Source organism: Falco punctatus (assembly GCF_963210335.1).
Source record: "Falco punctatus genome assembly, chromosome: 9".
NCBI classification, from domain to species: Eukaryota; Metazoa; Chordata; class Aves; order Falconiformes; family Falconidae; genus Falco; species Falco punctatus.
This window is the reverse complement of record NC_137589.1, coordinates 47,257,681-47,283,298: the sequence shown is the minus strand read 5'-3', so window position 1 is coordinate 47,283,298 and position 25,618 is coordinate 47,257,681. Positions and strand designations below refer to the sequence as shown.

At 45.4% G+C, this 25,618-nt stretch overlaps 1 protein-coding gene across 2 annotated transcripts in view; it reads right to left on the bottom strand.

The window, feature by feature from the left end:
- Positions 1–25,618, bottom strand: part of LHX3 (LIM homeobox 3) — a 35,640-nt gene continuing 10,022 nt past the window's right edge. For both annotated transcript variants that reach the window (XM_080401972.1, XM_080401973.1), the window contains exon 6: positions 1–25,035. In XM_080401972.1, coding sequence (XP_080258098.1) covers positions 24,617–25,035 — 419 coding nt within the window. In that variant the 3' untranslated portion in view covers positions 1–24,616. The remainder of the gene's footprint in view (positions 25,036–25,618) is intronic.

Sequence of the window (25,618 nt, the reverse complement as noted above, 5' to 3'; positions counted from 1 at the left end):
CCCATTAGGTGGTTACTACTGCTACCTATTTCAGCTACAGTTTTCCCTGCAGTAAAGTTCACTGTTTGTAGAGAGCATTTCATTGTTCTGGATGGGAGTATTTGGGGGTAAATTTGTGCAGAGCAACAACAGTGCTTTTTGCGAGTTCAGTTTCTGAAGTTGCAGGTGCAAAGTGGCAGCCTCTAAATTTGTGCATTCAGATCATCCTGGAAGAATTATTATTTCCATTTCCATAGCAGCTTCCAGCCAAGGATTTCAAATCACCTACTAGCCACAGACGAATTAAACTTCCACCTGGCAGGTACAGAAATATTATTATCCATCATTTTAGAAAAGGGAGGTTTTGAGGCAGTGCACAGCTAGGAAACAGAACCCACACTTTCCATCTCCCTGTCCTCTGATTCATCCCAAGGTCCCTCTTCTGGGGAGCAGGTTCAGAATTAGACATTTTGGGTAAAATCCCAGGCTCACTGAAAACAAGGCTCAGAACATCTGCTGGCTCCTGTGGGGTGAGGGTTTCACCCAAAGGCTTGAAAAACTTGTCAGCTGTTAAGTTATTATATTTACTGCACTTTTACAATGGAGCTCTTTATGAAGAGCCTTTCCTCTAAAAACAAACAAGAAGGAACGGAAATAAACCACTCTGTAATCAGACAAGTCAGTGCAGCAAATGAGACCGGCTGGCTTGAATTTCTCATTCGGATGCTATTCAATGCCACTGTTATTTCTGAGCGTGATGGTGCAGCCAAGTCTGGAAATGGAGGGATTTGAAAAACAACAGGAAGAAATTCCATATCCCCTCCCTGTCCTGTGAAATGTTACAAGAGACCCAAGGATAATTATTACAGGGCTGTACTGATTGCAATCTGGGTCTGCACCAGGTGACAAAGAGTTAAGCCCGAGTTATTTTGAACAATAGATTTCACTTTATTTTCCTGTGTTTCCTACTTTGTAGACTTACATTCTGAGGCTTTACTACTTAATCCCCACTGTAGTAATAAAAATTTTTAATCCTGTGTTTAAAATATGAGATTTACTTGTCAAAATCTGGATATACAGCAGGAATTATAATCACTGTTCAGCAAAAGCAATTCCTCTCAAGTTGAGGCTGGTGTTTGGAAGAGTTTGTCAGGTGCTTTGTGCTAGCACTGGAGGTATGCAGCTTGGAGAGGTCAGAGCAGCTTTCCCTCGGCACTGGGGACACACTAAGTTCACAAGCATTTCATCAGTACCAGCTCAGGTTTCCCATTTTTCCCCTCTTCTGGTTTTTTTTGTTTTGTTTTTTGTTTCTTTTTTTTGTTAATCCAACCATTCTTTCTGCGGCTTTAACAGTAACACCAGCTCCCTTAACCAGCACCTGCCAGACAATTAATGGGTAAAGTCTTTGGCCAGAACTGAAATGCAGAGCAGGTTTGCCAGCCAGTGTCTCAGCCACCGTTGGGCAGCATTCAGCTAAAGCACCAGAATTAGAGCAGTGGTGTGAAGCATGACCTGGAGAAGACAGCAGGAGAGCCCTGCAAGCCTTTGCAGGAATCACTCACCCGCACTGAACACACTAAGCAGACACAGGATGGCCAAACCTCTTCAGCATGAGCATTGCTTCAATGGGTCAAGGCTAAACTTTAATTCAGGAGAATTATACATGCTGATAAGGGGCAGATATGAGATCTAATACAGATTAACATCCAATTGACAGTACTGCCTTTCTGGGAGGGTGAATTTCAGGCTGGAGAATACTCATAACCTGGCCACTTTAACAGTAAACTTGAAATATGTTTGTTACTTGAACAAAATTATCTTCTTCACCCAGTATTTATTCAGAGCGGATTTGGAACACACCACCCGCACCTACCAATCTTTTGTTACAGTAGCATGACAGAAAAGATTAAACTCCTTTATGGTTTAGTATGGTAAAATTAATGCCAATATCCCTGAACTGTTTAGTGAATTCTTAAACAGCTCTAAGTTCTCATACATGTATCCTCATCTAGTATGCAGATACTGGCATAATTCTGTTTCCAACCAACACATCTCCAGGAAAAAAGTTAAACACCAATTTATCAGCAGTTATATCTGATTTTCTTGTGTTTGGTTGGTTTTGAGACCAATAAACTGGGAATGTTGTATTTATCAGTGTTACCTTTTCCAATGTTGATCATCTCCCAGCTGAGAAAAAAAAAAGTCACTCAGATTATTAACCCCCCCTCCCCCCTTTAAACACAAAACTTGCCACTTTGGTAATTGTACCATTTCCTTTGCATTTTTGCAGCTCATCTCACTGATTCAAAAATGTGGTGCTTGGAAAAGAGCATACTCCAGTGAGCTAACCCATGTCTGTGGCAGGGGAGGCTAGTTATTCTGGGGTTAGTCTTTGCAGAACAGCTGGTTATTTCAGCACTGCTTTGAGATTATTTCTAAATTGGCTACTATTTCAATGGAACAGCCCTTTGTCTTGTTCAATAGCAAGAATATTTTTCCTTTCTGGCTAAAAGAAGGTTTAAATCTAGATGAGGATGAAAAAAGCTAGGAACAGTGATTATTTTTTCTTAATGGAAAAGTATAAGCAACTATCAACTAAATCATCCTTCATGCTAGACATGACAGACTTAAGCACTTGGAAATGATTTGTTTTTAAATGATATTATGATTTCATGGTTGAAACGATAATACTTTTTGCTTCACCAGACCCTGTGTATCAACCTATTCCTTACCCAGCAGAGACAACATTAAGTAGCAATTAGGGACACTTATTACTAGCGATGGTGATAAAGTTACAAGATTTTATTTGTGTAATGCCCACGTGCCTCTGCCATGCCAGGTCATGTGTACTACGCAGGACTGGCTTTACCCCAGAGACAGCACTGCCCTTCCTTTTTCTTGTTCCTGAGAACCGTGCTGGTGGCATCTTTCTGGTCAGGCGATGGGGCAAAGCTGCTGGCTGTCCCACCCCAATCACACCAGCATCCAGCCCTGGCTTCCTCCCTTGTGATTAAGCCACCACTTCATCCAGGGGGTGGGGAAAACCCTCAAACAACCAAATCCAAAGAATACATCATACATCAAAAGCCTTTAAAATGCAAACAGCCCTCAGCTGAAAATCACCTCACTGTTACCCCGATTCAAACCCTGTGCCACAGAATCAGCTGGGGGCTCCAGCAACTTGATAAAAATTAAGATATTCTCCCTGCCTCATCAGACCCAGCACAAAGTCCCTTCCCAGCACATGCAGAATCTTTGTCCAGATACTGTGACCTAAACTGCAACAAATGTAGCCAACCTTTCCATCAAGAAAGGCTTAATTTATTGTGGGCAAAGAACAACAAATCATAGGCTTTCAGATTTATGGCCCCCAGGATCTGAATTGACCACACAGCAAAGCAGCATTTCCAGCACTCTATTCATTTCTTTAATAAAGTTGAAAATTTAAAATATGCATGCATGCAGAGCCACCTGATCTGAATTTTATGTAAAGTGCACAATAAGTTTATGGATGGTAGTAACATATGACTCCTTGTAATTTCATTATGTAAAAAGACACAGTTGGGATCTCTTAGGCCCCTATTTAAACATTTATGAATTAAATAATAGAATGTATGCAAGACTGGGATTGGAGAACAACATTTTCCAACAGGCAGAATTGATGGGGAAGGGTTTTCAGTATTTTATGAGGCTGTAATAATCTCTTTGCTGCCCAATTAGGAGACAAATCTGACACAGAATGTGTTAAAAAACAAAGGAAAGCAGAAATCTGTCAAGATGTGGAGAAAGCAAAACTTCATGCAAATTCAGGACCCTGGAACAACCCCCCACCCCCCAACTTTGGATAGCTCTAGGGTCAGATCTGGGTGCAGGCTTCAAGACTTGCATCTGTCACCCCACCCCAGTGGCAACAGGAGAGCAGGTTCTTGCTTTCACGGAACTCAGATATTAGCATGGCACCAAAGGCTCAGGGCAGGCAGTAGAGCCCTGGTCAACCACTAATAAATGAGGCAGCACCACAGAGCTGAAAACCAAGGAAGAGTCCACTGATGAAGCGCAGAGACTGGGTGAGCTCAGACACCATGCAGCAGTGAACACAGAGCAAATACTAAACTGTGGCTGCAAACCTCCCCAGCCTTTGCTCTCCCTCTGATCCCTCTCCCCGGATCCACAGATGAGCAGATGGTACAAATTCATCATTGTGGAAAGTCAGCATGTGAGCTTTTCCACGGCCCTTTCCAGAGGAAGCTTAAGGACACCATCAGGCACACCCAGCTATCTCCACTCAACCTGCACCCTGTCTATGGGATCCCCTGAGACCAGTGGTGGCACCTAGTAGTCACAGGCAGACCCCTGTGAATTCAGAACACCACGTGGTTACTACAGCAGCTGTATGCATATACTATGGATAAGCTTTTGCTGTTTCTTGTCAGATTAAAAAAAACAAACATGTTCTTGCAAATAAATGTATTCATGCACTAAGTCTGTTCCCCACTCCCCCACCTCCTGCCAAAGATTTTGTGTTTAATTTCATTAAGCACCTGTCACAAGTGTTTTTGTAAAACAGTTTGGTCACAGTGGCAGTGTAACCAAGGAAGGAAAAGCATCAGGTAAATTTTGGGTTTATGATGGTATGCATGGGACATTTCACACCCTGAGTTAAGTAAACTCTAACCTGTTCGGGCAATACCTTTTGGTCAATAGAAATGTCATTATTTACACTATCACAATCAATAAATTGGATTTTGCTTTTGCAAGTGAAAGGGTTGTTATTTTTCATACAGTTTGTCAATAGGCTCTGGGTTATGAGATATATGAAAGATATTCTACACAGACCAGAGAGTTATGAGCTCTCAGGCAGATGAATTATTTAAGTTCTTTTCACTTCTATACAAAATAAATAGAGAGATGGCCAAAACAGATGCCATAAATTGTGTTTTTGATGTAGGATTTCCATTTTCTTGCCTGTTCTAAAAAGCCTGGGGTCTTTGTACTGAAAATCCTCCTACCATTTGCATCCATGCAGGGAAAGACATTATTATACACTGAAATAGTGCCCCATGAACAGACTTAGAGGTGAAGACTTACTACGCTTAAAAACTGAGAAGCAAAAGGTTGCAGTTCTGGCTGGAATCTGGAGTCTTCCCAGGTTGAAGCCCTCTCTTGTTCAGGAAGGGTGGCTTGCGACCCAACATGGGTGTGCTGCTCTCTACAGCAAAGTAAAAAGCACTGTCTTCTACCAAAGAACTCTGGCAGCCATCCGCCAGGACATTGCAATGGAAAATCAGGAGCAATACTACTTCCCAGGACACTTCTGGCCCCTGATGTGTAGCCCAGGGAAGGGCTCCAGACCACCAGTGCCAGCCCAGCCCAAGCTGCTGGGTCATCCAGGGAACTGCAGCAGCTGGAAACCTTTCACTCCCTCCCCCTTGCTCTCTCCAGAAAGACTCACAGCTCCTGTCCCCAGTGTACCACAGCCAAGGAAAAGGCAAAAGGGCAGAGTTTACCTTCCATTTTTTCCTGACAAGCTCCCCCGTCATCCCTGCCTCTCTGCCATAGTCTGGAGATTACCTGTCCCCATGAGCTATTGTAAAGAAACCTCAGCAAAGGAAACTGTAATTCATTGCAAATAGACATGAGTTATTTGAGAATACAATAAAACCTGTGTAATCCAGACAGAGAGCTCTTATGTGCCCATGGTTTGAAACCTGTCCTCCAGCCTGCCCCTTCTCTTTGGCTTTAGTAATTCTCTCTAACCCTCACACACCAGTTCAGCAGAGTTTTCTGCCCTACCACTCCACTCTGACATGATCTGTTATTTATTCTTAATATGCTCCATTTAAGTCATCAGCATGTTCAATATTTTTTCTTTTTTTTTTTTTTTTTTTTTTTCATTTACACATGTGCTCAGAAGAGCCAGGGCAGAGAATGGAGCCTCTTTGTTGCCAGATGCTGCAGAGACATTTAAGCAGAAGTGGAGTTCTTACATCCAATCTCATGTATTAGGATATTGCTTCCTTTTCCCCACCAGCATGTGCATGAAGCATTCTAAGACAGCCTGCTTTGCCCTTGCCATTTCCTTACCCAATCCACTCTAGTTAAATACCTTTTTCATAAGGAGTTTTAAATTATAAGTCTAAATGAGGCCAATAAATTATACTTCATAAAATCCTGTGCACATCATTTTCTCGCAGAAAAGGCTCCAAAGAAATATTTTCCATGCCACCACCTATGTTCCCATCCCTTTGCAATATAACATTTATTCTAATATTAAAATGGCAGCTGCTCTATAAATTGTGAATCATTAGCACTCTTCATTGATTTTTCCCTTGCAGCCTGCAACCCTGGGCAGCAACTGCATGTGAATATCAGTCTATTGGATTGAGATTCATATCCTATTTGAGGGTCAAAGACCGAGACCTCATGAGCTTGAACTTCTATCAGCCTAAAGCTGATCAATACTTGGAGATATATTTGATCCTGGCTGCTAGCACAGATTAAGTGGCCATAAATACAATCAAAAATGTGAGGCTGCTGGGATAAGTGGCTGGGGAATGAGAGCACAACCGCACACGTGCCAGCTCCAGTGGGCTTTCCGGGAGCAGGGACAAGCCTGCGAGTGTTTCCTCAGTACAGCACTAGGTTCTGCACTTCTGGGGAGGGGGCTGGAGGCTCAGCTCAGCACACAGCACCACCGATGGAGGAGGAGGAAAGGGGTTTTTGTAACCTCAGGGACCTCAGAGGCAGGATGCCACACTGTTTTCCAAGACTGTTGTTCATGCTTCAGCTTGGGAATCCTTCAAGTTCCCACGCAGCCTGCACCCAGGGTATCCCAGGAGGTGAGGAGGAATGCCATCCTCCTGGCATGGATCAGGGCCAGCTGCACAGCCACCACTGCACTCCGCTTGGCTTAGGCACACCATGAGGATTAACTTGAAAACATGAAACTAATGAAAATAAGTTCCTCTTTTTCTGTCTTCCCTCTCATCCTCCTCCTCCATCTCCAAGTAAAACTTTAAGTACATTTATTAAAATGACCTATTAAAGAGGAGAGACTCATTCCATTTGAGTATATTAATAGTGATTCCGTGCTGGCTGAGGAAGGAAAAAAGTCCATAATCACAAGCCTTATTAAAGAACAATATCCTTCGAGGGCTGTTTGTTTTCCCCTTTAGATAGTGTGAAGCTTTGAAAAATAGACATAGAAACAGAAAGAAATAGAGACATTGTGTTGCATTGCTACAGAGACCATGGCACTCGGGGAAATTACCTTCCTATTTTTAGGCATGTTTACAACATGCCTATTTGCAGCATTACCTTTGATCCTAAACTCTAATTTAAATGATTCTTTTAAATGCTTAGGAGATCCAGAGTGGAAATAATTAGAAGTGACATGAAGTCAACATGAGTCTTTGAAAAAGCGACGGACTAACTCTCCGCATAAAGTGGTTGTAAGAGGTGTTGAAGTAGGGTGTAAAGGTGCCTGGACAAGCAAAGGGCACAAGCCATGCCTCGCCACGTGTCAGGAGGGACCCACCGCACCTCTGGGGCATGCACAGGGTGCAGCCTCCTACACCAGCACCTCCTCAACTGACTTTAGGAGAGAAGCCACTGTCTAGCTACAGTCGAATGCAAGCTGGTGTTTATGTTTACATGGCTTCATGTCCTTGTGGTGTCCTTGTAGGAAGAGACTTCATTATCATAAAGAATATGTTTTTATTCCACTACATAAGTACTACTTATTATAGTCTCATATATTTTCTGACACAACCAAGGGGTCTTTATTGTTGTACATCAAGGTCACTGACAAGTAATATATCCAATCTATTAAGTTATTAGGGAGATAAATAATTTGGATGCAAGCTGAACTCTGAACTTTTACCTTTTCCCCTGACAGACGGGTAGTTTCTTGGCATTCATACTAATCTTGCCTGTGCTTGAATAGTAATTCCATTAGGGTTATGACTGCAGCTGTACATATGCAATGACCTCAAATACAATTTCTTTATGGACATGGGCAATAGGAATATTAAAATTTTAAGCCAAAGAGGATGTAATGTAACTTTACATTATTTATTGTAGACACAAATCCTTTATAATATTAAAGGATAAAGAATTAATAAAAGAAAGATCCCATAAACAATCCATAAAGTCAAGTGTAGTTCTTGATTTAATGCAATTGCTTTTTAGTGTCTTCTGGTTACAGACTTGCACCTCATTAAAAAATCTAGTCAAGAATCAAGAGCATCCTGACTAACTTCATGGTCCCTGGTGTTTTTGAAAGTAGCTTTTCCAACCCTCTGGTTCTGCTCCTATCCAGAGATATCAACTCTTCAGCACGTTTGTAACTGATCTTAATCCAGACATTCCAGTTAATTAGTCCCTGAAACTTGGACCTCTGCACATACTAAACAAGGTATCACTCCCTGCGGGACCTTGGAACAGGCCCATGCAGGCCAGACCTTCACACTGTCAGGAGACCTGGGGGTAGGCTTTAACCTGGCAGTGCCCCAGGGAGGATCTCCAGTATTTGGGAGCTGTGATTTTTCCCCACCCTCATATTCTACCAAACAGTTTTCATTCCTGATAAACCTAGCTGCAGAAACTGTGTGTCTTTGAAATTATAATGTGTGAATGTTGTGTGCTCAATTCTGGGAAAGAAAATGTTTGAAGCATCATCCCTGAACACAGTAGCAAGGAGGCTGCTTCCACATCAACACAAAACTCACTCTCTGGGATGTAGAGGGAGAAGCCAGTCACTCTCCTGACATACCCCAACTCAGCCATGGGTTTTGCAAAGGACAGAGAATAGAGTGCCAGATGCCCTCACCTAGGAAAAAAAAAAAAAAAAAAACACAAACAACAAACCCCAAAACCCAACAGCTAAAGTGGGCACCACAAAGTAAACCCATATCAGCCTGAGTCCACCATGGTGCTGAGCTGCCAGGATGGGGTTAGGAAGGGCAGGTGCAGGAAGCTGGTGCCAGGGGAGCACAGAGGGTGGCTGCAGCAGGAGAAGTCATCCTGCCCTGTTCAATCCCTGCTGCTCTCCTCCATGCCTTGGTCTGACACCGGGGGAGGCCTGCCAGCTTCTGAGCCAGGCTGTGGAAACCAGTTGCACTTTAGAGTTTTAAAGTGGGATTTCCAGGCTACAAGGACTCCCATCACTAACATCTTTTTCTGGGCTGATGTCATATTGCATGAGATTGCAATCTCGGTATCAAGAACATCATCTATGCCAAAATCATATCATATATTTAATAGCTGTTGACAACCAATGTGTTAAAGCTGTTTTCATGTCAATTCTCTTTCTAATTTAGACTTACGATGTCAAGAGAATGTTTTCAGCAAGGTTTACATCGGTAGTCTAAATAATTAACTAAACTTTGGAACAAGCTTTTCTCTAATGAGAACAGAATCAAAGTGAGGAAAGTCTTATTGCTTTTTCCCACCATGACTATTAATTTTCCTATTGCAAATACCAGTATATTCAAATATCTCCTTATTTTAACTAATAGACTACTTAGTTCAATGAAAAAAGGAATTTGAATAATGAAAGATACCTCATTAAATTCTAAACCCCCAGATGCTGTCAGTATGTGTCACCTTTTGCTGGAAATCCCCAAAATCCTATTGTAAAAATTAAACAAGAATTTTACATCCACGTTTCTAAGAAAACAAGCTTGCCACTCCTCACATTCCTACAGCAGTTTTCATCTCCTCGCTCTTTGGAGGAGAAAGCGGAAACCTTTACCTGCCTGAAGGGTGCAGAGGTACCCAGCTGCCAAAGAGCAGCGTTACAGTTTTATTCCCACATTTTCTTCAGACTCCAATCTACTTGGTGCAAAAGCCACACACGTATCTGAGCCACAGCCTGCAGGACCACAAGGCAGGTAAAAATTTGTCATTCTCTCTGTATTGCCAAGATGCTCGTGGGAACATGGGGCAGCATAGCAATCAGGGTCCTCAGCTCTACACATGAAATGACCTTCTCTCAGGGAATTTGGAATTGGGGTAAAACATCTGCAACACTGTTCAGGGGGAGCTTTGGGTGCAGCTGAGATGTCAGGCAGACCCCTGGTGAGGAAGAAGCCCCTGCAACCATGTGCATGGACAGTAAAACACTCCTCTTCCAGGCTATTTCCACAGCACTTTAACATGGCTTGCAAAAGGAAATTTCCAGGCATGAGAACAGCAGGTGGTTTTACTTGGACCTTAACACCTCTGTGGGACTTCCAGCAAGGGGAAAGCCAGGGAAAAGGAGCAGTTTTTTAATTTGGGGATCACACCCTGGGCATGGCCCAGCTGGCAGACACCAGCTGGTGGTGATGGGGGGTGGGTCTGTCACCCCACACCAGATTGGAGCTCTCCCTGGCCTGGGCACAGAGACATAAAACAGCAAAAGCCACAAATCTGAGAAACTCCAGAGCCAGCGAGGATCCCAGCTGCAGTCTCATTCATGTAATCCTCAGCATCATTACTGGGTAGTCACATGCTGATAGGATTCATGTACTTGGTGCTCTAATATGAGACAAGAAAATAGCTGTGATTATTACTTTTTATTCTGTGTTTATTTGGCATTGGAGTTGTTTTTACACGAGAAAGACTGTTCTAATTACTTTGTGGGGTTTTTAGAACTATCACTGTTAACATGTTATCTTTTTCTCCCCCGAGAACTAGCTGTGCTGATCCTGCCTCTTAATTGTCACGGGCGATGTTTTATTCCTACTGCTGAATACAGAAGTCAAACCCATCTGCGGTATAATGCTACTGCAGTCAGAGTTCAAGCACTTCTTTTCACATTCTCCATTCTTGCTTCTTTTTTTCCTCCTCCCTCATTTATCATCCCCTGCCCACACCCTTTCACCACTCCTCAGTGTCTTCTCCTGACTAGGAAATTGCTCAGGGGCTCAGAGCAAGTTGCTCCCCAGGCACCTGCAGCCCCCACCCCAGCTGTCCCTGGGGAACCTGGGCATGAAACAGCTGCCCCAGTGCCCAGCTGATGAAATAATTACCCATTGATTATAAGAGACATTTATTGAAGATGAATCATACCCAATATATTACACAGCTGTTAATCCTCCTCTGGCATGCCTTAAATAGTTAATTGGTGCTTACTGAACTTGCAAAAAGAGTCATTAAGTAGTTAGACTGCAGTGAAGCTGTTCTGCTCAGCATCACTTTGAAGGACCAGTGGGCCCTTTCTTGGGAGCAGACCCAAAGTCAGCAGAGCAAAGAGCTCCAGCACTCTCCCACAGCAGCTGGTGCCTTACCCAAGTCCACCGTTCAATAAAGCCGCATCACATCCATGATGGATGGGTCTGTCAGGTGGACACAAACCCTAAATAACACCACTGAATTCTGTAGACTAGCTGTCTGGATACTCCCCGTGTCATCAGGATAGTCTCCAGCCTTTTCAAATGAGCTGTCCTGACCAAGGAACAGGTCTCCTCCTGCTGGGGTATGTTGGGTTATTGCTGCAGCATCCTGGGGAGCACAAGCCCTCATTCTCTTAATGAGGGAGGGACACATGAGGGTTTAGCTTTGCTGTTGCAAATCAAAAGAATGACATGGATTTGTGGCCTATCATCTTTGACAGCCGCCTTTAAACTGCTTATTTTAAAACAGGATAAACAGAGAATTAATAACCTTGCAGAACACAGAGTCTGGTTCCTCCCAGGGCAAAGGGAACATGGAATCCTCTGCAGCATCCCTCCCTGGCAGCTGGGTAAAGACCTCATCCACCTCCTGCCCCTGCCCTGCACCCTAGAAATTGTGTTCCCAGAAGCATGATGTGTCCCCCTCAGCCTGAAAAACCATTCTGCAGGCTCAGGGTAAGCTCCTGATTCAGTTATAGGAATAAGGCAAGACTGAAGCTTGACTTTCCTCTGCACTGCTTGAATGAGGCAGGGAGAGGTCTGTGTAGTAAATCAGAATTTTTTCTTAATGGAAATAAAATCATTTCAAGGTCAAACCATGTTTCAACACTGAGGAATAGAGTCTTTGCTCCTCCTACCCACCGTTCAAGTTTGCTAGAAATGCTCATTCAGAACATACTTGCAAGTTAAAGCTGTTGAAAAATACAGTTTCCCCACAGTAAACACAAGCACACATGTATTTACTAGTGAGTAGCTACACTGAACAGCATAGGGGGGTTATTTCATCCAAGTCCCCAATGCCACTCAGTCATTTTGTGGCAGATTTTCCATCCAACACTGCTGGACAGCCCCCCAGAGCCTGCGGGGTGGAAGGGTAAGTGAGTCAGGGAGAGCAAGAAGGTCCTTTCACACTTCTGCAAGACCTCGCCGACTTGAAAATGCCACGTTTTCCGCAAAGCAGCAGCACATCTAATAAATCACATCTGTACACTGCTTTATTCAAAGGCACTGACAGTTTAGGATTGACGACACCCAGGGCAACCTAGTGTCAAGCACTCCTAATGAAAACTATCCCATTTTGCTCCAGTAGTAGCAGCTGCCAACAGACATAATCTACTGGCATATGGAGAAGGCCATGCTAATCCCTGCAAGGTCATTAACAAGAGGGTGAAAATTACATGCAAAGCACCAGCTGTGGCATCCCCTGCTCCCTCACACTTGATGTAGCAGGGGCAACAGAGGTGAAAAATGCAAGTACATCTCAGCAGGCCAAGCATTTCTATTAAGAGCACAGCTATTTTTACCCCCTTCCCCAAAGCAGGGTTCAGTACTGTTGAAATTCTTCTTATGTGGAAGAGCAGAAAGCCTTTCACAACGGTCACCTGTTTTCAGTCAGAAATGACTCGAGGGGCAATTAGCTTCAATTCAGCCTTGCTGCAGGACAGCTGGAGCAGACAAGCTAACAAGAAGGTCTTGGCCCACCTCGTCACAGGGGCTGTGCTCCAGCACTGGAGGAGGCAGGTAACCACATCCCATCTTCCCTGACAGCCTGTCACCGCTGGCACTATTGCCCTTTGTGGAACAGACGTGGGGCTTTCCCTCATCAGGTGCAAAGAGCATTTTTACACCCTTCTTTCCAAGCATTTTTCTTTAAGCCACACTGACAAGCCTGAACCTTAATTTTTAACATCCAGCCCTTATTTCCAAGGTCCCTGCTGGCCCACGCTCCTCAGATCAAGGGACTTCATCTTCTGTGTCCATGCAGCATTTTGTACTTGTATTGACACCTGGCAGGTAATAGGTGCCAAAACCCTGCAGCAGACCATTCGCATCCTAGTCAACCGGGACCCCAGACAGACATCTGAACCCCAGCTTTGCATGGCTCCTTTGGCCTGGGTCTTTGCAGAGAGCATTAGCAGGTACAGACTTTCTGCCACACTGCCAGGTTCGCAAAGCACAAAGATCCAGATGCCCTCACAGCAGCGAGGAGCAGCACTAGAGGTGGCTAAGGGGAAACTAAGTCTACAATCTATCTTGCCTCCAAGCCCTGATCTACAAAATAAGGACCCTGTCCCTTCAGGCTGACCTCTGGTTTATATACTTTAACAATTTACACGCACATACAAGCTCTGCTTCCATAATCTCAAACTCACTCCCAAAGAATATTCTACCCTCGTATTTGTGTAGGAATTCAGGATGTGGTTTTGTCTTTTCATTAAATCATACAAACATTTGTATAAGCAATAAATCAAAACATCTGTTAAACCCTCCCAGCAACAACTACCTAAAACAAATCTTTTTCAATTTAAGGCCCAGCCTGCATAACGATCAATCCCATAAACCCCATGATTGTTAACATTACTTTGGGTAATGTTTAAAAACATTAATTTCAAAAAATGTAATAGGAAAAAAGCTTTTTAAATCGGCAAAAAGATAAATGGTCTTTAGCAGCATGACCTTTTCCCATACCACGGTGACATTGAATCATTTTAAAGTTATTTACATTTTCATTCTTCCTTGGAAAAATGTTGACAAGGCTTTCACAGGCCATAATGGCTACTCAGCAACATCTATGGAAAGCGTAACTGCATCAAGAGCCCTTCCTCAATTCCTCTTCACTGCTTCACACCAAACAGCTTTAATTAATGGAGGAGAGGTGACTTCAGAGTGAACCTTCTCATTAGCACGACTGGCTGATCTGTGGGAAGTGACAGGGCTCCCCAAAACACAGCTAATGCAACCTGCGGTGGTTTTAAACCGCCAGCACCCTTCTGCCTTGAGCACGTGCACCTTCAACCCCGCTGCTCAAAGAGGAATTTCTCTGGCAGGCTTGTAATTGCCATCAAGCTGCAGGCTGGTCTGTGACAGCTGAAAAACATCCAAGGTAAGTCCTGGCTTTACTTTTCCAGCCGAAGCGGAGCATCCACCTGCTGCCAGCTCGCTGGTGAGAGGCAGCGTTGTAGCACACACACAACCCATGGTACCGAGCATACACAGTGTATGTGTTATATATGATGCACTTGTAAGCACGTATGGAGCTCTAGGTATACAGCTGATAGAGCTCAAGGAAGAAAAATCTTTCAAAGACACTTGCACACAAGTGTGATGGGACACACGTAACACCCAACACGTGCACAGGGTCTGAAGCAGCACATGGTAACTGTGGCTCTGCCCTAGGAAGCACTGGTGCAAGAGGAGAGCCGTTACTTTGCGAAGCCATTCCCTGGGGCAGGCTGGAGTTCGACACCTTCCCTGCACTCACTCACAGCAGGAGCAAGGATGGCCTTAAATAAAGACAACTCTGGTTTTCCCTTCCTCCAGCCTCTGCTGAGGATTTGGGTCTTTCGGCCAAGACTAGCAGAGAGTAAAGCATCTGCCTTGCTGGAAACAGGAGGAGACTCCTGAGTGACTCCTGTTCCCACAGACACAGGAAGCCAGGGGTGAGGGGGCCAGGCACAGTCCTGCCTCATGAACCTTCAACAGACTTCCACGACATCCCTGCAGCCAGGCTCACCACAGGTGTCCCATTGAGCACAGCAGGGAAAGCACAACTGTATCAAGGCTCCATGCACCGCAACCTGATCTCTGCTTGGCTATATAATATTAATGACAAGTAATGTGTCAAGCCACAGAGCCATAGAAGTGATCATATTCCAGCTGGGCTACGCCTGAAGGACAAACACAGACTCACCTCAACTCCAGGGCCATGCCAAGGGCCCAAAACCCCTGCAAACACACAGGAGTGCAGAAGCTCCTTGCACCCGCAGCCCTGCCCCTGGCTCTCCACAGCACCAGGAGTGCTGGTGCTGTGAGGAAAGGAGCAGACAGCTCAGGTGGAGCAGGGGGACCTCACCCAGCTCTGCATCTGTCCACCAGGCATGGAGAGGCTTCCTGCCCCCAGGAAAGACATTAGGGCACGAGGACATGTCTTAAAACTGCACCCTGCAGCCAAGCAAAAAAATCAGAGCTGAGCACTTTGTTATTTCAGTGACAGCTCCTGCAAACGCTGCTTATTGTGGGGTTGCTCAGGAGCCCACTGCATCATGCTGCGCTTGGTCTGAACAGTTAAACTTGCACATTGAACATAACCCACTGTCCTTTATATTGAAGTAGGAATGATACATGCCACCTGATCAAAGCATGTCCAATTAGTATTCTTCTACGTTAATGAGATGCTTCAACTAACACAAGGGAATTAATTTCTGAAAATGATGATTTTCCTGTTGGCAAGTCTTGTGATAAAAAGCTGCACAAATCTGTATAGCAGTGAATCTGGGCTACAACTCTGTCTCCAGACAGACTCGTGTGGTTACACTGCCCTTGTTGCTGCAGCACAGCTAATATCAGCATCCCACAATTAACATGCAGCGTATTAAAATAAGCAGGCCTGCTCCTCTAGTCCAGAAAAACACTTAGGGGACCAATTCTGTATTTCCAAGTGTATGATTAGTACAAATTAAAACCAGAATAAGTTTTAATTTTGCCACATCAGGCAGGTTCATCAAAACACCCTTATCCCCCAGAGCCAAGTCCCAATGAAGGCATAACAAGGGGTTGTTTCAACAAGAATGATTAGGATAGTCCAGGAAAATTAATTTTGAAGTTCATGGCAGCCTCCTGTCAGAAACAGGCCACAGCGAGGAGGGTATGTTCAGAAAATGAAAATGAAAAGGCTGTGTTAAGCACTGCTGGTGGCAAGGAACAGAAGCAGGACCTGGCTCTGCTCCTTCTCAATCGCTCACATAAAAAACCCATTTAATATGAAGCCAATTCAACGTGATAAACTCAACAACTGGAGCCCAGTTCCCAAACATGGGGGTCTGCTGTCCAAATCCTCCCTCATTTAGCTAAAGGCTCCCCACGGCTCTCAATTAAGGCTGGTCGGAGCCATCAGAGCAGTTGCTGCTGGAGGTGCGCCCGAAGGGCTGCAGGCTGACCAGCACGAGCAGAGTACAGAGGACTGCACTGGATATTTCCCTTAACTTTCCAAAAAGCATAGTTACAATAAATACCTTTTTAATACTGCTACCACCACACCCCTGCCACCTTCTGCCAGCCTGGGGCTGCCCAGCACACACCACCTTGCTTTGCTCCACCGTTCAGAGATGAGCCCAGCAGGCACCATCCCACCGTACCCAAGAAAGCAAGGGTTGCGGCGTGATTCCCAGTGTTGAGGCCTTCCTTAGCCAGAAGGTAGCCACCATCCCTCCTCTTCCACACACACAGACAGAGTTTGGTTGGTCCCTCTTATTTGTCAGGAGCCTCCCATCCCCAGCACACAGCGACTCCCTCAGAGACAAGGCTGCAGCAGACGCAGGGCAGAACTGCCTCCAGGAGCAGGCAAACGGGAACCTCAGCATCCAGTTGTTCCACCTTTCAAATCAGAATTCGTATTTGAGAAAACAAACCCAATCCAAAAAAATCCTAGTCCAACTTGGGGCACACAGAAGGAAAAACAGCCACAGCTCAGCATCATGTAGCCTCACAAAAAGGAACCAGCAAATAACTCCAACCCCTCAAACCCAGGCTGGGTTAAGTAAAGGCTTGTACATCAGGATGATATCATCTGAGGCTTGTTTTGTTTTTTTTTTTAGTTGAGAAAAGAATCACATCTTAGGAACCAACCTCCCTATGGATATAAAGAAACACATACTGCTTAGCCTGTGACCCCCACAAATGCCAGGACAGATCCTGGGGAAACACCAAGCATCACAGTCTGGAGACAAGATCAACCCTGCATCCCATGAATTCACAACAGCCTCTCCCAAACCCAGCCCCACTGCCCACGCAACTGACCTTCAGCACAGAGGGAAAGCTCAATCCCAGGTCCCAAGTGGTCAATACAGAGCAACCCCATAATGTTTAAGGGTAGCCAGAGATCAGCAAAGACACAGCACTAAGAAAGGAGCAGCCAGGAGTCATTAAATAATTCCCCTGGGGCCTCCCCTGCAGAGCCCAGGTGGGACTCATTGAGGCTGATCCCTCTTTACAGGCAGGTTTGAGTAAATCAGCTGTTTGAAGTGGAAATAAACCTTCCACCCCAAACCCTGCCCAGCCCTGCATGGGGTGTCTGTGTGGGAGGGAGCCCCCACCAGCGGGGGACACAGCCCCAAGGGCCCCTGTTTTGCTCTGCTGCCTCACACCCCTGGGCGTTTGAATGCCCCCTGATTTACACCATGAAAAGAGAGGGGAGCCTGGCCTTGCACCCCCTGTGCCCACCGTTAATAAGCATTCTGATGTGCTATTTCCATAGATGGAGAACAACATCCTCCATTGGAAAAACAGAAGTGATTCCTGAATTAATTTAGATTTCCCGCTGCCTTGTTAGACCAGCTGGATATGGCACGCTTCATCTTCTCTGCAAACAGTGCCGCCGTCCCTCTGGGACACTCAGCACTTTATAAACCTGTCAAGCCCTTAAAGCCAGTGACCATGAGGCTTCACAACAAAACGTGTTGAGGTTTATGGCCACACACACACCAGCCAGCCCCGGAGAGGAGAACCAGCACGGATGGTTTTGGAAGCAAGGGGATGTTGTTTTGTGCTACGGTTTCATTTAAAAACAAGGAGAGAAAAAAAAACATGTACTGCATGATTTATTTTAAAGCATCCAAGCTGCTGCAAGCTGCAATGCTTTGAGAGCATATGTATATACATGGGAAACAGGAGATTGTCTCCAAAGTCATTTGCATTCGTTCCCCTCCCTCCCTCCTTCATGCAGAGAGTGTTTTTAAAAGGCCTTATCCTGGAGACAACTGGAATACCTGCAACTTCTGCGGAAATCAGAGACTTTTGGGTGCAGAGCACCTGGTCAAGCTGGTTTTCAATTACAAAACATATTGTTCTGCCGGTCCCCGTCCCCCCCAGCACCTCCAGCACTGGTTTATTTTCTCTACTCTTCCAACAAGCTTTTATTTTCTCTACCCTTCCAACAAGCTTCAGAAGATTTTTTTTATTTTTTTTTTTACACAAACAACATTGATCCAGCATCTCTCTGACCTGCCTCAGCACTCCCTCAACACGCAACTCCCAGCAGAGCAGCACAGGCAGCACGGGACCAACGTGCCCTCGCATCCCCTGGGCTGCTCCTTCTGTTTAGACCAATGCCCATCCCCGGAGCATCAGGCCACATGGTTGTGGGTTCAGAGCCGCAGGTTGGTCCCTGCAAGCTGCGCTCAGCTGGCCGACGCTGGCTGCCTCCCAGCTGGAGGGGGCTGCAGCTCCCGGCCGCTCCGCTTTCCTCCCACATGGCAGTTTGCTCAGCCTAACAAGTCAGCATCTGATGAAGTCTCTGCCGTTTGGGTCCCTCAGGGATTATAATATGACTGCAGCAGGTCCCAGCTATTCTCCGCAGCCCAGCATGTTGTTGCTTCATTAAACGCCAAATTGTTACATTAATTCTAACTGCCCTGTAGAGATGTAGCTGTCAGGAATGATTTACTCGCCTCCAGCTGACTCGGAGACTTTTTACAGGCTCCTGCATAGGAGCTGGAAGAGGCCAATGCCCGGGTGGGAGTGGGACGCAGGACGTGTGTGCAGCCAGATACTGGCAGCAAGTGGCTCTGCCCTCCCCAGAGAGACAGAGACGCTCTTCAGACCGCAGTGGAAAAATAACCGGGGAGCTAAAAAAAAAGGTGCGGAGCTTGGTTTTGTCTGAACTGTGGGCTGCTGGTCACCAAAGTTCCCCGTTGAAATGCAGCATCTTTGCTGGAATATTTACTGAGTCCAAATCTCTGGGATCTCTCCATCCTACCAGGCAGTTCTGTCTGTGCTGCCGGAGGAGGCTCTGGGTCATATATATAAGTGTCAAAAAACATCTCTGGTGAGTCAGGACTGAGTCAGTTGTTGGCTTTCCTCTGTTTTCCCTGGGTTCAGAGCAAGGACCTCAGTGCTTCACACACAGCAAATCGGTCAGAAGAAGGGGAAGGGACCCAGGTCCCCTCCGTTTGGATACTCATCCCTTGGGAACATCGCTGTTACCAGAGCCCCAAAACAGCAGTGAGGGGGTGTTGGCCAGTGCTGGTCCCAGCAGCATCACCGCCTGGCCCCAGAGCCCCCAGAGCTACACCAGGTCTCCTTTATTCATGTTAGAAATTACCTGTAAAGAATACAAAATATCCTGATAGCAAAAATGCAGTTTTATTGCTTATAAACCAGAAAACACCATTTTGATAGCATTGTCCATCAGGGGATCACGGTCTGTGGTTTCTACAGGCAGTACATCTCTGACAGTCCTCACACACACACACACACACACATATATATATATGCATGTGTTTATTCTGCAAGAGAAATAACGTGCAAAAACTGACTGCATTCTGACAGGGACAGGTTGTTTAAACCCAGAAGCTGTGGATATTTGGCTATTAAATTATTTTTCATCCCCAGATTGCAAAATGCTAAGCACAAAAACAGTGCTTTTGCATTCTAAATCAACGTTTTCCCCGGGCTCTGTTCCTTATCCACCACACCTGTATGCCAACAAACACACCTGCAGGTGTGGTTTAGTGCAAAATGCACTCACACCTAGACACACAATAAAGATGTCAGAAAGAAGTAAAAAAAACCCTAATTTAAAAACCTTTGCTTTTCCCCCAACATATCTTTGCTAGCTTGGTTTTCTTGTCAGGTTTTAACAAAGTCATTCGCTGCCTTTAAATGTTATCTCGGTGTATAAATTGTGCAGGTCTCTGCTTTCCTGCCTTGTTCCCATGGACCTTGATGCAGGCAGGGAGAGGCATGGTGGGATATACGGGGCGGTGAGGGCACCTTGGCTCAGATGCTCTGACACACCTGGGAGAAGCCACCAGAGAGGAGCCTGAGGGTGACCCGGCCCCAGCCACCTTCCCTGCTCCCCATGGGCGAGCAGTTTCACCTGGCCCATGTCCCCAAAGGGGCAGTAGTGTCCCCAAAGCAGCACTAAGGTCCCCAAGCCCCTTGCCCCAGGGAAGCAGGCTGCCCCCAGTCCAGCCGTAGCACCCCAGCCAGTGACCCCCCCCCTTTCACCACCTCATTCCCCTGGATCAGGCTGGATAAAATCCTCATGTCCTGGCCCTGTTTGGCTCCGTTCACACCAGCTCCAGTTGTAGCTCTGGTAGAAGCAGTGCGAGTGGAGCCAGGTGGATTAGCCGCCCTCCCGGCACATGGCTCCCACTGGCCTCACTGCTCCCAGTCGGGTCCACAGGCGGTGGGTTACTGCCTCGGCCGCTGCAAGAAACAGGTTCCGTCACAGAGCTTGACACCCCCACAGAAGCCGCAAAAAATATTTAGCAGCAAGGTGGTGTCTGTCCCTCCTAGCATGAGGGCTTCGCCTGATAGAGGAAAACAGAATAAGAAAAAAAAAAGTTACTTCTACTGTTTGACACAAAATCTAATAATTTCCCGTGTCTGTAGGGAATGCAAGTTTCGGCACAACTGTTTTCAAAAGAATGAATATGCTATTTGGAAAAAAAGATTCCTCCATTTGATTTCCCTCACTGAGAACACAAAAAATTTCCTGCCTCCCATGTCATGCACTCACGCAAATCAGCAGAGGCTGTAAAGCTCACCTGCAAATTGAGCCATGCAAAACCCCTCTTCCTAATTCTGTTTGGGTTTTACAAGCTGTCAGTCAGTTGGATCGTGTTAGTTTTATTTGCTTCTTTCAAATTGCTTTTCTTTTTAACGGGAAGAAAGCATTTATATTAATGGAATCCCTGAGCTTCAGCCCTGAAAGGAGAGGCTGAAATGTAATCTCTGAATTTTATATCAGGACGTTCGCGGAGCTCTTCTCCACGTTCAGATGAGCACAAGTGCCGGCAACTTTCAGCCCGTTCTGCCTTTCAGAGCAAAGCACAAAGGCGGAGGGGGAAATTTCCATTTCGTCCTTTCTTAAATTCAGCCATCCGCTGGGAATTCCCAGGGTGAGAGGAACAACAGTGCTGGTTATTTGTTGGGAGGGAAACGATGAAAACAAGATCTATAAAATATGTGTTCAATTACTACAGTTTCTAGACACTGGTTTTATAACAGCAGCATTATTCTAAAATCAACTACATTTCTGTCTTTCTGTTGTTCTTTCTTTCTTTCTTAGGAAATACTAGTCTTTTAGAGTCTTTTTTTAGTCTTTTATCGGAAAAGATTATCTATACATTAACTGCCAAAATGTTTTGATGCAATACACCCCGGTTTGGTGAGTTTTTTCTAGAATATAAGCAAGAGATTAGAAAACATAGAATTTCTGAGAACACAAACTCTTGTTTTCTCTTTGGGTAAAGTTCCATAATCTGCTTTTTAAATATCCCATAATTTTCTAATTACTCCATAAATTTCAATAAGGACTGTCCTTGCACTGTACCTATGGGCTAGCAGCAACAGTTGTCCCTTTATTATTCAGTTCTGGAGAAGGAAGAAAAAGCAGCTCCAGACTCTTGCTGCCGAGCCCAGCTCTGGGCTTACTCAGGAGCTTGGATGCGAATGAGGCAAATTTCTGCCTTGGCTGCAGCAGACCCAGCTTCACCTGCCTGAACAATCCCCCCTAGGAGCAGACACACCAGCAAATGTGCAAGCATCACCCCCAGGTCCGAGCTGGTGTGTGGTTTTACCCCAAAAGCCCCATGGTGTCACACAGTGGGGTTTCTCCCTTCCCTGCTGTAGCTCTTGGACTGGATCTTCTAGGAAAAAAAAAAAAAAAAAAAAAGAAAAAAAAAAAAAAGAGTGAGTTTCACTGGTGAGTGGATGTTGCAGCACTGAGGCAGTGTGCATGCACCCATTTTGCTCTGGGCAGCCTTCTGCCAGCTCACCAAGGGCAAGAGCTGGGCATGTCCCCTCTCGCAGGGTGCAATGCATGTGTAACAGGAGGGGGCAAAGCTGTCCAGGTGCTTGCACAGTACTGATGGTTAATGAGCATTTTGCAAATTTAAATCTTCTTGCAAATATTGTCAATACCTCCTCACTTCTGGAGACATTGGTATCCAACCCTCGCTGAGCAAAGGCCCAGGAGGCAGCAAGCGACGGCCACGTGTCATGGCAAGCAGACATCCCCCCCAGCTGCACAACAACCAGGTAGGTTATTTCAAGGGACCGGAGACAACAGCACAGCCCCCGGCTCCAGCCCTGGCCCCGGTTCCAGCAGTGGTGAGATGTCCTTTAGAAGAGGTAAGAAATAAAAGCCTGGACTTCCCCGGTGTCGCCGCCTGACATCTGGTAAGTCCCCCAGGCAAGGCACCGTGCCGGGGCCCTGGCAGCTCCCAGGGACACCACAGCTCTTCCCCTGGGGTCCCCTGCGAAGCGTGGGCTGGTGTGTGCCACCGCATCACCCGTGGCACTGGGCACAGAGCCAGCTGCACCTCCACCCGCCACGCTGCCTCCCTGCCAAAGGGTGCTGCTGCTCTCAAATCCACACGCTCTCAAAGATGCTTGATGTGTGGAAGAACCTGGCACAAATATTCCCCAACCTCCCAGGGGAGTGAGAATCTGGAAGCCCATGTGCTTTAAAAAGCGTCTCCCACCCGATTCTTATATCAGAGACTTCAGCAAAGTGCCTCACCCTGCTCTCAGGAGCGTGACCACAGACATTTGTATATGAAGATATGCATGTGCGTGCACTTCTCGTGTGTGCACACACACAGGATGCATATGTTCAGCCAATCTTAATTCCTTAGGAGGTTTTTTTCGTTTCTTTCTGATTTCTCTTTGAAATGGTCCAATATCTGACTTCTAGAGTTTCACGTGCACAGCTTTCTGTTCACAGACAGTATCAGACTTTATTTTCTGTTGCTTTATCAGCACAGATTCCTGCTTGCTGCTGTTCATCTGCTTCGTGATGAACGCTGAAAAATAACCATGACCCATCAAAAATAACCTGACCGTGATCAAAGCCTGTGCATGCGTAAAGCAACACTGTTTGGCTCTCTCAAGGACTGCGAGCCTCCAAAACTGTCAGGTTTTTTTATCAAAGCATCTTTACATCGGTGGGATTGCTCCTCCACTGAAAGGGACAAGTGTTGAATCACAGTGTTGAGTTTTGAGGGCTTTTCCCGAGTCTCAGGTATTGTATTTACCTACATGGATGCTTTTGATGTGAATTTAGCAAAAGACTATGTAAAGTTTAGCTGACAAATTTATTTGTAATCTTGAAGTATTTGATCATCAGAGAGAAAGCGAGAATATAAATAAAAGACACTGGACATTCACATAATCTACAGTAAATTCAATAATTTTTACAGAGAACAATATACATATTGTCTTGCCTTTCCTCACAATCAGCTCGCACTATATCTGTGGAAATACACAAATGCCTGGAACAGAGAAGTGTCACCAGGAAAGCATGTGCTCGCTCTGACACGCTCCCAGCAGTGCCTGGAGAATGGCTCAAACTAAACCAGCCGAAACTCTCTGCTGAGAGACGCCCCAGGAAGGGATTTGGCAACAAGACATCAGGGTGATTTCTGAGACACTTTGCAGTAAAACATTTGCAAAGGAATTTGAAAGAAAAGCATAAGATTCACAACCCAGAGCTGCTAGTCTTCCTAGGTCAAGAAAAATCACCTCTTGACCTTGTGATAAATGTGTAGTTATTTGGTAATAAATACATCTATTCACGGTTTAATGCTTATATGGAAGAATAAAACTAGCAATCTACAAATTAAAAAGATGAGAAGCAGATTTAACGTATGATTTTCATTTTACAAAGGAAAAGTGTTGTTGATAAATGATTGGCATATTAAAGACCATTTCATTTTAGAAAAGTTAATGTAAATTCAAAATAAAACAAAAACATACTACATCTGTGCGCTTTTTTAAAAATCTGCTGGAAGAACAGAGAAATTTTCTACCATGGATTTCTGAAGTGATTCACTATTAACATTTCTCCTATAGAAATATAGACATTGTCACACCTTTTACCGTGGATGAGGACTTTATTTTCTCTTAAAAAGGTTTCAGTGTGGATGGGTGATGAAGCAAGTCCTTGCTTTGAAGAATGTACTGACAACAGAAAGCAAAATACCTTATATCAAATCTGTAAAGCACAAGTCTTGGTGTTTAGTAAAGACACAATAATCAGTTTCGTTTAGATGCTCCGTATACTAATCACTGTGGTGTGACTGCCTTTGCCCACCGTCTTCGGTCAACCTTGGAAAGCATGCCCACTCTCTCCGTGTCGTCACGCTTTCCTGCCCCACTCAGCTGTCCCAGTCTGTCCATCCTTCATTCCCAAGAGTAGACATTTAACAGCACCGAGTCCTTTCCCTTCCCACTGCGTGGTGATGGAACCTGTATCAAAACTGAGCGTGGTCGACTTCATCCAGCCAAGAGGCTGGGCTGGCAGGGAAATCCGGGTATCCCCCGCTGCTGCCGGTGGAGAGGTCAGAGCTGGGTCCGTTCCCAGCCAGGACCCTCATGGACTGGGGCACACCTTGTCCGCTTTGTCCCATGATGCCCAAGCCGTTGTCTGGGTAAACCAAGCTGGAGATTAAAGGCTGGTGGCCTGGCAGTGCTTGCAAGGAAGCTGGTGACTGGGGTATCCCATAGGGGCTGTTGGATCGCAGGTCGTGGTACTGGTCCTGAGCTGGGATGCCACTGTGATCCAGAGCAAAGCTCCCGTTGGTCCCAGGCTGTCTCCCCAGAGCAGGGGACGCTTCATTGAGATTGCTGTAAATCCCATTGGAATGGCTCATTTCAGACATAGAGGGCTCATCTGAAAGGGAAATGGACTGGTTTTACTGGGAGGGCAATGGTCACGGCTGGCAGCGGTTGCATGGGAACGCCTGCAGGCTCTGGGTATAAATAGATTAGATGGATGGGAGCTAAGCAGCCACACACTGGCCACTTGTAATTCCTTATTACTCCCATCCTTGTTGACGGCTCTTCATAGAAGGCCACGGGATTATTATTTTTTCTGAGTACAAACATCTAATACATTTTGTATTTTAAAAATGTGCATGAAAATTACATATTAAAATATAAGACTGGGATTCAAAAATAATCCTTTACAGGGGAATGCAAGTTCAATGTCTTTTTACCTTTTATTCTTCATTTCTGTTTGGCTTTGAGGTTTATCTTGAATTTTTATATAATTTTTAGGAGCCACCTAAACACTCACTGAAGCAAGAAAAACTCTCCATCGCTCAGAAAAAAATATATTATATCTCAGCAGTATTTGTCTGCTCAGGAGCAGGCTAATGAAATGTATTTGTGTGACTTTAAAACACTTCTGAAAAATGAGCAATATTTTTCAAGCTATGAGCAAAAATTGTTTGCATTCGTTAGGGGCTCTGTGG